Raw genomic sequence first — 14,518 nt, 5'->3', positions numbered from 1 at the left:
AAAAAAAAGTGGTCAAAGTTACCCCATTTTACGGTAATAGCAATGAAATTTATTATAGCAAGAAATTCATGGACAACAGATACGAAATAGATTATTTTTGGACAGAAAAGCAACAAAAGACGTAAGATTGACAGAAGATATGTAAAGAAAATCTTCAAGATCTAAAATTAGGGAGCATGACTAATGCACTCCATGGCAACTGTATAACCCCTTTATTTACTGACGGTCTCTCCAGTTACCAGTCAAATATGGCAATGATGATGTTTGATGTATCCGTAAAAAAAAAGGTTAGAGTGAATGCATACCTGATAGAGGAGCTCCCAAAGGGCACCGTCCCTGCCGCCCATGAAGAGACGGCCGGTGCTGGTGGCCGTGACGGTCGCGAGCACAACGCCATCGTTGGCTACTGAGAAGAGCGGTTCTGGCAGCAGCGTCAGGCATGACGTGCTGTCGTCTGCGATGGAGCAGTGACAGTAAATCACCAAGGAAACATTCAGAATGCAATAACTGTATAACAGAATACAATGATTTAAACTAAAAAATTTCATGATTATACCAAAATATACTAAAAACTAAACAGAAACACTAGTATTTAAATTTTTAATTTATTTTTTAGAGTATTTATACATGAATCGCTAATTGGTATTGAAAGAAGCACACTAACCCTCCAATGCTTGAGAGAATGTGACGCCAAGCAGCAGAAGTTCAGAGGGCGTGGTGAGCACCAAAAGGTGTTCAATGTAAGGCTTGAACACACCAGGTTTGGGCTTGATAAGGGCAACAGCCAGAATGGTGTCTTGCAGGCCATCAAAATAAGCCAAGTCGCTCCTGCAATTATATTCACACTCATCACAAAAAATTTAGCTGAATGAATTTCTTGTTAGGACATCAATTTCAACATAATAATCTTTACCATGATTGATATGCACATTTTCCTGTTGTATTAGCATAGAAATGAACAAAGTACAGTAATGCTGCTCCATCCTCAAGTACATATTATGCAGCCAATACGTTCTGCCAATTGTCATGCAGAGCACAAGACAGCAAAATTAATTCCCAGGATATTTCTCAAGCATTGCCTGACACAACGGTACACCTAGCACATTGAAGTTTTCCTGATGGAAAATATACCATTTTCTGAAAATATTTCATTGTTTGAACTTTATAGCAATCAACTGAAAGTCACCTCAATAAACATTTCATCAAAGAAACTATAAAACTATGTCAAGGTTCATCAAATGTATGGACGTTTTAAGGTACTAGTATAAGAATGCTAGGCTGCAATGTGCTCTGAGCATGACAGAATATAAGCTTACCCATCTTTGTACATCCAGACATAGATGGCACTGTCGATGGTCAGCCATGCCCTACCAATCTCAGGGAAGAGCCCCATCATACAATTGCATTGCATGTCTGAACTACAAGGTCAAGGAGGAAATACCAGAGCAGAAGTTTATCATGAAAATTGTAATTACTGTAAAAGTACATAAATATCTGGGTTGGATTGACACTATACAGATTTATTTATACATATAGTACATAATGACAAGTTCAGAAATTTAGGCTATGAAAGCCACATAAGAATTCAACATGATAATTAACATATGTACCTGTCTACTTCAAGCCAATATAAATTGGAATGGCCAAAATTGCCCAAGAGGTAAAAAAAAAAAAAAAAAAAAAAAAAAATTGCAAGTGATAATGCATGAGTAAAGGATACGTTGAAAGTGGTGCAGTAGCTCTTTTGGCAGTGGAACTTTTCTCATAGTGTGGAGGTGACGCAAGGCAGCATTGGAGCTGCTAGACCCAGAGCCACATGGATAATCACTTTCACTAAGACCACTGACTGTAACCCCACCTGTAATAAAGGAAACTGATGTATAGTTATACGTTTTGTGGGAACTAATTTTGAGGCACTTGGCCATGAAGTGAGAGTGCAAGTGGGAGTCACTGGCAATGAAGAATTCTCAAAATTTATATTAGTTATTAAGGTCTTTATGCTAATGTATTTGAATTGCTCATTAAAACAAAAAGTTACTCTCCTTTTTGATATTTTTACGGGTTAGACATATTTTCATTTTTCCTCAAATTAACAAAAACATTAAATACATTTCATGTGCTAATAAAAAAGATCATGGATACCGAGAAAAGGAGCTCAATAAAAAAGGCATTTGGATGGTTTCAAGGTGGGAGAGTCCATCAATTAAACTGCTGATTCAAACTAAACACCAACAGAAAAATTTCCCAGAAAATAATCTGTTCAAAATGAAAATAAAAATCATCGAAATTCTCAAACTTAAAGCTGTTGCCACAAATAGAACTCCATTTCTGTTTTTAGTCATGTTGAAATATTATTGAATATAATGCTTCAGACAATCATGATAGCACAATTTTTATACAAATGTAAGGAACATAAAAGTAATTTATTTTGGATCATATACCATATTAGTATAAAGCTAGAATTAAATGATTAAACCTTTAGGCATGATCTGCAATTTGTCTGTGAGTGCAGGAAAACACGAGTCATAGGCAATGTGCTTCTCCAGCATGCGTCCAGCAGTGTCCAGGTCTGCAGCCTCCTCCTGCTGGCCAGCCATGATGCTGCTGTTCAGTGTGTTCTCCAACATCTGAAAATAACAATTGCAGTTCAATGCATGCCAAGGAAAAGCTACAATCAATAGGTTATTTCCAAAATTAGATAGTAAAACTGTAACATTATAAAGGTTTTAAAGAATTTTTATGTGCTGGATATGTTCTTAGAACTGTCTTTTTCTTGAACCGATTCTAGAAAACCACAGAACAAAGAATGCAATGCCTTTTCATCTGACTACTATTCCCATTTGGAGTCAAAAAATTTTTTTTGCATGATTTGTGTAATTTACTCTTCAAATAATCCCATGCTTCCAATAGATTACAATTTTTGATCAATATGGACAATGACAAATATTCAACATCAAATTGTCACTGTCCAGCAGGCATCTTATATTGAAAAAAATTTCTATTACTAGTTGATTCAAAGTTGAAATACATATGACCAACACTCAAAGCATATTTAAACCAAACTTATATCAACATCAATGTAACATCAACATCAACAATAGCATGCTAACAAATTTTGTCTTGGACACACAGTACTAGTCATTTTGTACTGGTAAGCTAAAATACAATTGCCTAATACGACAATAATTTTTTTAAGCATGTTATCTAAATTCTATATATACAAGTCCCTGAATATCTAATATGAGTCAAAATTTGAAACAATTGTGCATCTGTGTTTCATACAGTGTAACCAGGTCAATCCAATTTGTCGACTATAATTCGCTTACAGGGTGTATTTACAAACCATAATGATTTCAAGTCTAATAGATATACAATTTTATCAATTATTCAACTCCAGTTTGAGGAGCTGATTGTTCCATATTCCAAGGGCATATTTCATACGGGTGGTATAACCCCACGAGTGAGTTGTGCCGCTGCTGCTGCACATAACGTGTTACATGCTTACTCAAGATGCACATGCATTTTTTTCAAATCTTTGACAAATTGAAACATAAGATGACAATGGGCAGTTTGAATGGTAAACTCTTGATCAACTTACTGCATGACATTTAAATGACCAAAATAAAAATTTCTCACAAGTTTTTTATAGATTTTATATGAAAAGTCAAGTATTATTGTCTTTCATGTGGTATGTATTTATTTCTTTATTTTTAGACAAGAAAAAATTTCTTCACATTGATTCTGAGGGTATAACAAAAAGTGTGATTTAAATGGGAAGCTAACAACTTAGCACACAAATTCATCAATTAAAAATTATTTTCTGTACCCACTAGATTGGAAATAAGGTAAATGGCTCAAAACATTACTAACCTTGCCAGGTTTCATAGCATGGCACAAGAGTCATTGTAATAGTATCTCAATGGTCACCAAATTGGCAAGTATCCACATGCCCATTGTTAGTTAGTAGGCTTTCCAGTTGTTAGTAAGTTATCCAGTAGCTTGGTACGGTAACTCAACTATTCAGATACCAGATAATAAAACCTTAAGGGAGAATGGCTTGGTGAAAAATAGAAAATGTTTGACTTTTTAGTTTTGTTCTGAATCTATAGCTTCAAATCTGGCGCATCTAATGGTGTAATTGGCATGTATATGCGTGCATCACTTTGTACACTATGTTGATTTTAGTACATGACAATTGGTTGATTTTAGTACATGAACTGTTTAGTTTTTTGGCTTCTTGAAAATAAAATTTTTTATTTTTTATCCACTTTAAAACTTTTTAATTATAACTACTACAGTATTCAAGCTACAGCAATGAACAACATACCATTCAATTTGTAAAGGCCATACCTAGAGATCCTAGGTGCCATTTTCAGCGCATTTTCTCATTTATGGAAAAAAGGTGCTATTGTGCTTGTCATGTCCATCCATCTGTCCATCCGTCCGTGACCACGTTTTCATTGACGGGAAAATGCGCTGTCACTCACTGCAGTGAGTAGCGAGTTATATTTTTTGGATTTGTGCATGGTGTGACTCAAGTTGTATATAGAGGGGAGTGGGGCATGGCAGGGAAACATGTATAAAAATGAAAAAAAAAACTCACAAAAGAAAAACGATGAGGAAAATAAAAAATTGGGGCTATAGAGCCCCTAGATAATTTTGTTACAAATCAAATGCAATTTGTCTTGATATTGTAGCATGTGACTTGCGAAAGTTATAAATTTTCAAAGTACTCCTCCTTTCTGCTGTTTTCCATTAATTTCATGTCTTCTTTCATTTTTTTAAGTCATATGAGCAAATTATCTTTAATTTTACTTTTTACTTGTTTGTGAAATTTCAGAAAGATTGGTTTTTGAATGTAGAAGTTTTTATGGGACCAAGCCAGTCTCCTTGAAGGGACCATCTTTGATCAACAGCAAATTATTAAATAAACATTTTGAATGGATTCCAAAGAATATATGAAATCTGACTACTACTGGGTGTGGGTTACTAGTAACTAGGTAAGTAAGTTATTGTAAGTAGTAACCATGATTGTAACAAATTTTGTTTGGTAACACAGCTGTTATTACTGGAATAATTTTTGTGATACAAAGCCTTTGTTTCAATTAAATTTACATTCCACCCAGACCCAGTCAGCCATCAGGCCTGTGTGAGTGGTGCTGAGTGAGTGAGTTTGCACATCTATTCTTGCTTTGCCTCATTTTAGCAACTGCATTTTCCTGATGATTCATTAATACCGGTACTTATTAATCATTTAATGATAATAGACATTGAGAATCATTGATTTTATTCAAGAGAGAAGCTAGAAGCAGAACAGAAGATTGAAGGAATCATTATAAATTCATTCATTCATTTGAATCATATATTGAAACAAAATAGTAAGGTTTGTCAGTTTGTGGTCTATAAATTTATTACTTGCAATACTTGGTGGCCATACTCGTGATACTGCAGTAGTACCATTATGAATTGATGAATTATGATTGGAAATTGGCTATCTCTTACAGCCTTACAGGCATCAAACTTTTCTGTCAATGCTAGCAGAGCTGGGCAGCATTACTTTGAAATGTAGCAGCGCTACCGCTACATGCTCTAAATGTAGCGGGCCCTACCGCTCCTGCTACACCCACTGGATTGCAGCGGGCGCTACCGCTACCATAAAATGTAGCGCCGCTACATTAGCTGCTACAATAGCCAAAATTATTGGAAATCTCTAAATATTTATTGTTCTGCTATTGGGATTTACTCATAAACATTTAATGCTAATAAAACATTTTCAAAACATATCAATGCAACTTTATTGCAATAGGCCTAACCAAAATAGTACAGGTTAGATGCAGTAAATAAAAGTTAGTTATTTCCATGTTTTACCTTCCCTACATGGATGTCTACTTTATTACCAATCTCAAAAATTTTCCACATATACATATAAAAATCGGTCTTTTATTTGAATATACATGTGGATAATTTTTGAGATTGGTAAGATTAACACATTGACTCCAAAGTGGTACATATGCATACCACAATATGTATTTGTCCAGGACGTAGTGGAACATATATCATTAGTCTGCTTATATCGCAAGTTCACAAGGAATTCCTGTTTATTTCGATATAATGTTAGGTCTTGTTTAGGTTTTATGTCTATCTTTGAATTTTGACTTTTAAAGTGATTTTATTCATTTTTAGTTTAGTCGAACTGATGATGGTAGTGGAACATAATTCAGGTCGCCTGAAATCAGTGTGGAATTCTGTATAGGTAATATATTCTCATGTCAATATAAAAAAAACGTATCGAAAAATCAACCCTACCAGGCTACCACCGTGTTACACCACTTTCCACTGCAATGAAAATTGATAAACTGAGCACATTGGAAACTGCCGCACTTCCGAAATCGCACATGGTTCGACATCCAATCCTGTGTTGGCAACGCCTCAATCAAGTTAACTAGTCGTCTATCTGTAGGGAAGTAGACAAATTTTTGCAATGAATAGGTTCTAAAATAAAAAAAAACATCCAAGTTTGTAAAAAATTCTCATGATTGGACCAGACCAACAAAGTTTTCAATTTCACACAAAATTATGAGATAAACTTCACTTTTTCACTGCGTACATTCACATCATACTTCCTATGTTTACGTAATTACAGGACGCCGTCACACATGCTTTTGTTTGGTTGTGTCTTGTTTGATTTCACAATAAATAGATTTGATTCACATTCCATTCTGAGATTTAAATGATTGAAAGTTTTTTTGAATTATAAAAACCCATTTATACGTTCCAGATTTGAATTATTTTCATTATTTGCCCTATTATGTTGAATTTATCTTGATAAATTCACTTCAAATTCTGACTGATTTCGTCTGCCATCACGCGTTTTCGAACGTTTTGTGTCTTTTAGAAAATTTTTGTTGTTTAACATGGGAAACTATTTCATTATATAAAACATAGAGCACGTACCTTATAGTGCATTAATAATACAATTTAATTTAATAAAAATCAATGTTTAATTTAAAAAATATAATCAAGTTTTTAATTCAATATTTTTCTAATAGAATTTTATTCTATAGCATGTACCATCTAGTGTACCGTAAAATGGGGTAACTTAGACCACTTTTTTTTATAAATGATGCCATTTTTTTACTAGCTAAATGAAACTTGAATTGAAACGTGCAAAATACAGGTCTATACTCTAGCTTCACTCACCATAAATTGCTGGCTCCTGCCTCTCATAGTCTTTATGTAATATCAAAAAAAGTGATGGTCTTTGTTACCCCAGCTCTTGGGGTAACTTAGACCAGGTGGTAAAATCAATTATATTTTTTGGTAAAATAACTCCAAATAACTCCAAGTTTTGGTGCATTGTAGTAGAACTCTTCTAGTTACATATGCAAATGACAAACTTGAAGAAAGTGTCATAGTTTGCAAATGGGGGGTGCCGCCCCATAATGAGGGAAATGTGACTACCTAATGGCAGCCCTGATGGAATAATATTGACTGGCTTGGAAATTAAGTTAAAATTACCATATATAAGACTCTGTAGAGTCTGAAACATAAAGAAAAAACATAAATAGGCTGTCAAACATAAAATATGTTATATATGGTAATTTTATATTAACTTCCAAGCCGGTCTATGTTACCACGTCAGGGCTGACATTAGGTGGTCTAAGTTACCCCATTTGGGGGCAGCACCCCCCATTTGCAAACTATGACACTTTCCTAAAATTTGTCATTTGCATATGTAACTAGAAGAGTTCTACTGCAATGCATCAAAACCTGGAGTTATTTAACCAAAAAATAAAAAAAATTGGAGGGGGTACTCTGACAGGCTTTAAATAATAGCTTTTTTTCGTGGGTCACATTTTTAGTTTTCGTTCGTTTGATCAGAAGTTTTCATTCATTTGATCAGAAGTTTTCATTCGTTTGATCAGAAGTTTTCGTTCGTTTGATCAGAAGTTTTCTTTCGTTTGATCAGAAACAGAAAAAGTTTTCGTTCGTTTGATCAGAAACAACATAATTATTCATTCTCTTGCATTAGGTATATGGACGATTAGTTAATTCGTATACAACCGTATACAAATTAGGTATACGATTCATCATCCCGCTAGATTATGCACCAGGAGCGGGAAAGAAGCTAGGTACCTATTCAATTCAGTAGCACGTTAGCTCACGTGTTATGTAGTTTGGCTTGCCTGAACTCTGAATTGCGTGTTTAGTGTGCATGATGGAAAACTCTGCCTAATGATTACTTAATGAAGTTTAGTTTATTGCGGTCAACTTAAGAGACAAATTTTCAACTAATACTTTTTATTAGTCTAATTTTAATTGTTGAGTGAAAGGTGCAGGCATACAACTTCCAAGTGATTACGTACTTTATAGAAACTGAGCAAGTTAGTGTACATATTTGAAGCCTTTAAAAAGTTTATTTTTTGCCTCAAATAACGATGTTGGGTAGAAAAAGTGGTCTTGGTGGATCGAAATAATATATGAACCTTCGAAATTAGAATTCCATCCTGCCTGAAATTGGCCAAATCCATGAACAAAAAAGGCCAATAACTCAATATATACTAGTTTATTTGTAGGTCCTGCTATAAAAATTGCATTTATTTTCTTTTTGCAGTATTTAAAATTTAATTAGGAAGTACCCCTACCATAAATTTTAGCCGGCCAATGCAATTGAGAAAAACTAAATCATGGAATTTGTCCAGAAAAAATGACTGTCTGGCAACCCTGTTAAAAAAGGTACAAAAAATGAAATAATAGTACAAGTTTAAGCAAACAGAGTCAAAGTGTTAAAGAAGACATCTAAGTAGGGAAGGTGCAACATAAAAATAACTGTGTAAAAATAACTATAAGCAAACTGAAGGCTGATGTCCGCGATGTGGTCGTGAACATGTGGTGGCAGCTGGCACGGAACAAGAAGGGGCGCAGTCGTAGGCCACAAATTTTACTCTTAAATAAGCCCTGGAGCCAATGCTTAGCAACACCATGCATTAACTTTATTCAGCCTCAGATAGAAGCCGCTGACTACGCTTGAACTACGTAATCCAGACCAGCGACACACTGCCAAAAGATAATTAATAGTGCCGTTGGTCTTCAGCCACTGCTTAGCATGCTTGCTCACAAGCAGGCAGTTCCCCATCTGGCTGTACCTACTCCAACCTTACCTCTTCTGGCCTAACCTATTCACGCTGTCTCGGCTCACAGAGTTCTTGCAGCCAATGACTGGCTCTACCAGTACACTTGGACTGCCTTTCTAACTTCTTGCAGCCAATGAGGTTAGATTAGGTCCGCTCAGATTGGTTTTGGGTGGAGAAAGGCTGCAGCTCGTATAGGTTAGGCTTCAATAGGTTAGGCCAGATGAGGTTTGGCCAGATGCAGTATTGCCATGTTTACCTTTGGAAAGCTTATTTTGTGGCTGGGGACATCCAGCCCTATGGTTTTGACTTTTGAGCGTTTGACAAGTTGACTTCATAGGCCGTTATGTGCTCTAGGTGACACTAGGTCTAGCATTCTTACCTATGGAAAGGAATATGAACTAAGTTTGAAGTATGGCAAAGCTGGGCCACTGGCCTCCAGCATGTGCCCCAACAAGAACAAGTGGTAACTGGTAACAACTTAACAAGTAATAACTAACATGTTGACACTAGTAACAGGCTGAGGTTGACAACATTACACCAAAATCTTTTGTACAATTTTATTCTGTAATTTATATTATTTATCATGCTGGTTTTTAAATAATATGTAATACTATCAAGTAAAATCTAAAGGCTCTACCTATGTATGTAGCGGTAGCGTCAAAACCTTGTACCGCTACTTAAATATGTAGTGGGCACTATCGTTAACACTACAATTGCTTAAAAGTAGTGCCGCTACCGCTACTGAAAATGTAGCGGATTTTGATTTGGGGCGTGGTGACTCTGAAGAGAAGAACAACATTTCAGAGTCAGGCCTTTGCAACGGCCATCAGCCACGCATCACATTCTTCACATATTCATAAACCCCCTAGAGCGCCGCTAATTAATTTGCCGATCAGAAACTTTCCTTTGCCTCAGGATAAGAAATCCCTTCGTTCATTTTTAGGGTTGCTTAATTTTTACCGTTGCTTCATACCAAATGTATCAAATGTCATAGCCCCGTTGACTAACATGTTGCGTAAACAGTTTCCAGATAAGCTTGTATGGACGGAGGATAGGCTGAACAATTTTAGACTTGCTGTAAAATTAGTTTCAGACGATGCTGCATTAACGATACCAAAACCAGGCTATCCCTTTGAGTTGCAAACAGATGCATGTGACAGTGGTATAGGTGCCGTCTTGTACCAGAACATTCAGGGTAATCCGAAGCCAATTTCGTTTATAAGTCGCAAGCTGAACAGTGCCGAGCTTAATTATTCTGTGGTAGAAAAGGAATGTCTAGCCATTCGTTGGGCCATTGCCAAGTTTTCTGATTATTTGTATGGTAGTAAGTTTGTAGTAGAGACGGATCATGCACCTTTACAGTGGCTGCAACAGAATAAGAATAGGAATTCACGACTTATGCGTTGGGCACTCGAGCTGCAACAATATACCTTTAGTATTAAATATGTTAACGGTAAAGACAATTACCTTGCTGACATGTTGTCACGATACCCCGTTGGGTAATTTCCAAGGAGTGGAAGTGTTTAGTTAATAGTTTGTTTACCGTAGTTTGTAAGAATTCTTGTCTGTTGATAGGTTAATGAGTTGTGTAGCTTTAGACCTATGTACTGTCGATAGTATTTCATTTGTAGTTTGCTCAGTTTCTTTCACGATATCAGTAGGAAATTTCCATCTTGAGGGGGAGTTTTGTAATGAAGTGTTGCTGCAAATTTCCCACTACTGTATGTCAGACTATGAAGTTTAAGTAGGACCGACTCTGACGTCGGTGTTAGGTTCAGTATAGCCGTCAGATACTATGCCGATCCCGACTTGCGTCCTGGTTCCTCTCTTATAGGATTTTGACTCAGACGCCAGGGTAAGTTACTGCTTTGGTGGTGAAATCTAGCTTGAAATACTTGATGGAATATCGTGATTTTTGTATATATAACGACTTGTCATGCGTAGATATTTACTTTGCTTTCTGCTGTAGGATCGTGCGTTTTCTCAGATCTCAATGCTCCAGCTCTCTCCTCGCATTTTGCTCTCATCGCACTTTAACTTCCTCCGCATTTAACTTGTTAGTTCGTTCATATGCCGCACCTCTGTAAATCATTAGTGTTATTTGTTTATATTTATTTGCCGTTTATCTTTAATAAACTTAAACGTTTGTTCGAGTAACTATCCGCTCAGTCCAAGCTCTTGCTGATAAAACCAATAGGGAAGTTGAATTTAATTTCCGGTCATTGGTGGACGTGACAATTAGACCATCCGAACTTTTGAGGTGACGCGATAAATTAGCTATTATTCAAGATTAGTTCGTCACAGTAGGTAATTTTACATTTACATTAGTTATGTGGGCCGTGGCCTCTAACGCCCTGAGTGACCATCTGTGTTGTATTGAATTAGGGTAAACGCGGTATATTCCGTCACATTAAGGACGCATCGAGAAATGAAAAACTATAAAAAAAATAACCGTATGCATTACTCAAGTTCTGTTTGCTTTATGTGACTCTCAAAACACCGCACTATGTGTCAGCAACAACGAAACGTCACAAAATATTGCCATATTTATTTAAAAGCCTTTAGAATGCAAACCTACCAAATCCCTATATTCCGTCACTATGTGTGCCTGTGTGGCTATATTTGGCATGTGGTGACTCTGGTGAGGCGTATTCCGTCCGCGCTTCAAATTCTACTGATACGTAATGCCGTCTTCCACGTGTTTGAATTCCATTTGCTGTGTGAGCTGTATTGGAATACAACACGGCTTTGAATTAGAACACTAATGAATATTGAACACTACTTAATTATGCTTTTAATTAACAACTATTAAGCTTTTAATTAAGCAAATTTTAATTTTTGTACACAGCTTGGAACGATCTGTGTGTGTCACTGTGTGTCCAATTCAAGTTGTGACAAAATTAATTTTCATATGTCTAAATCCATTTCTCAACTTAATCATCTATTAATTTATTCACCTCTTGAAATCAGCAAATAGCCTACAAGTATACTTAAAGGATTCCTAATATATTCACAGACGTATTTAAAAGTCTCAAACCATAATATTCTTCCTATACAAACAGTTATTTAATATTTGGTAGAGGCCTAGAGCTAGGTCAACTGTCAAATTTGACACATTTTTTTTTTTTGACACAGCGTGCATTGTCTCTCTTTGGATCTCAATATTTTCCCACTAGATGGCCAAGACCTAGTGTTTTGGCAGTAATTTGACTCGCAAATGTATGACGTCTCATCACCATTTCAAATTTTCAACCATCAACGAACGCATGGAACTAAAACAAAGCTTAATACTTAGTCTAAATACTATAAAGGAAAAACTAGAGAGGTGACAGAATTGTCTCCAGAAATCAGTCGCTACATGCCTAGGTAGTGCGCTACTGCCCACTCACTGACGCAGTGCCCAGTCGCTAGTATGGAATATATCTACTTGGCGAGCCGCGACTGAATTTTTCGAGCTCAAGCCGTGATTCTATTTCACCGAGCCGTGAATTCCATATCTCGGCCATGAAAAGTCATTTACGAGGTGCGAATGCAAATTTATTTACAAAGTTTATGCACGTGTTACCCCAAATCTCTAATTTTACCCTTAAACAGTCAAACGGCAACGATAAAATTTGTCTCTACTGTAAGTTCAGCACGTGTTAATATACAGTCTGACCGCTTCATAGTGGCAAACCAGAGCTTTTTTAGAATCAGTTCATTTTTAATTTCCTAATTTACTCAAGATTTAAACCAATTTCTCAAGTATGATAATGCTGGTATCCAGGATACTTTACTGGTCTACTTATAGGACTCAAAAATGAACTTGAGGGAGAGTCTAAAAAACTCTCATTTAAACCAATTTCTTAAGTATGATAATGCTGGTATCCAGGATACTTTACTGGTCTACTTATAGGACTCAAAAATGAACTTGAGGGAGAGTCTAAAAAACTCTCTGCTTTGCCACTATGCATGATACTTTACTGGTCTACTTATAGGACTCAAAAATGAACTTGAGGGAGAGTCTAAAAAACTCTCTGCTTTGCCACTATGGACCGCTTTGACATGACTGCAAGTCTGCAACTATGCGCGATCTTCAACAAACGTTTTGTTTATTTGTTTACATTACGATGTTTATGTTTTATCTGCAAGATATTTTTGGCGGAAACGGTAAAGCAATGCGGATTGCGGTAGTTGAAAATTTTATGAAATGACATGTTTGCGAAGTGCAAACCGCGATTTTTTAATCAAACAAAAATTTATGACATTCGAGCCGCGAGATTTCATACCTACTGAAATTATATGATATTAGAGCCGCGATATTTCAGACAAAAATAGGACTTTTCCAGACTAGCCCAGTCGCATACCTAGTGCCTAGCCTAGTGGCAAAGCAGAGAATTTTATGGCTCTCCCTCAAGTTCATTTTTGAGTCCTAGAAGTAGACCATTAAAGTATCCTGGATACCTCATACCAGCATCATCATACATAAGAAATTGGTTTAAATCTTTGGTAAATGAGAAAATTAAAAATGAACTGATTCTAGAAACTCTGGTTTGTCACTATGCCCCACCTCTGAATACTGGACTTAATTAATTACAGAATCATTAGTTTTGATTATTTTAGTGTCTAACCTTGCCGGTGGCGAAGAGTGATATTACTATTTTTCGTAGTAGGTATATAAATGGTATATTTTCCTCGACAGTAGCACAAGATTTTACTGAGGAAGAGTTACCGAGTTAGAGTACTGTGTCTGTGCCCTGTGGTAGGTACTAGGTAGGTATCCGTCTATCTATTCCGTCTTGAATGACTAATAGAATGAGTGAATATTATAAAAAATATACGAATGAAATACTGCGGGATGAAATTTTTTCAATTCATAACAAGTAGTAAATCAGCACCACTTCGTTTCAAATTTGCACACAATGGAATTAATTCATCGGCTAGTAAAAATCTAACTATTCAATCGAACCGCGCAGCGTATTCCAATAGAAAACGGTTCCATTAAAGTTCACGAGGATAATGTGAACTTAGTAACTGATGCAGAACAATAACACTGTAAAACTAGAGACGGTTGACAGTGATAAAACAATATTATATTTCTTACAAATAACACTTAAACAACGAAACCGTGTCCGTTGAACGAGGTATTAGCTAAAATTTACATACATTTGCATTACATGACTTCTTTTCCGGGTATCCACGCTGAGTGGACTTAAAGCCGCATCCATTGTCCCGTTTTCTGTTTAAATAGTCGTGAGAACGACAGGTACATCCAACAACGGAGCAGTAGCGCCCCTTCTGCAAGCAAAAACTTCAAAAAGAGACAAGCGCAGCAGATTGAACACGTAGGCGAATGCTAGACCCAATAAATATGACGGCCGATCCCACCATGCATCTCGCGATTC

General features: G+C 36.2%; 1 protein-coding gene across 4 annotated transcripts in view; it reads right to left on the bottom strand.

Annotated features, from left to right (window-relative positions):
* LOC108676692 (nuclear pore complex protein Nup155) overlaps positions 1–14,518 on the bottom strand; it is a 32,500-nt gene extending 17,982 nt beyond the window's left edge. The window contains exons 1-6 of one of the 4 annotated variants that reach the window (XM_047881756.1): positions 14,280–14,518; positions 2,477–2,627; positions 1,721–1,858; positions 1,317–1,413; positions 665–828; positions 306–454 (exon numbers count right to left, since the gene is read on the bottom strand). In XM_047881756.1, the coding sequence (XP_047737712.1) occupies positions 306–454; positions 665–828; positions 1,317–1,413; positions 1,721–1,858; positions 2,477–2,627 (699 nt within the window). In that variant the 5' untranslated portion in view covers positions 14,280–14,518. Of the gene's footprint in view, positions 1–305; positions 455–664; positions 829–1,316; positions 1,414–1,720; positions 1,859–2,476; positions 2,628–3,598; positions 3,756–3,870; positions 4,051–13,744; positions 14,237–14,279 lie in introns of those variants that run through there. The other 3 variants (XM_018164814.2, XM_018164813.2, XM_047881757.1) reach the window with 3 other exon arrangements.

Source organism: Hyalella azteca, unplaced genomic scaffold (assembly GCF_000764305.2).
Source record: "Hyalella azteca isolate HAZT.00-mixed unplaced genomic scaffold, Hazt_2.0.2 contig8774, whole genome shotgun sequence".
NCBI lineage: Eukaryota > Metazoa > Arthropoda > Malacostraca > Amphipoda > Hyalellidae > Hyalella > Hyalella azteca.
This window is presented reverse-complemented; position numbering and strand designations above follow the sequence as displayed.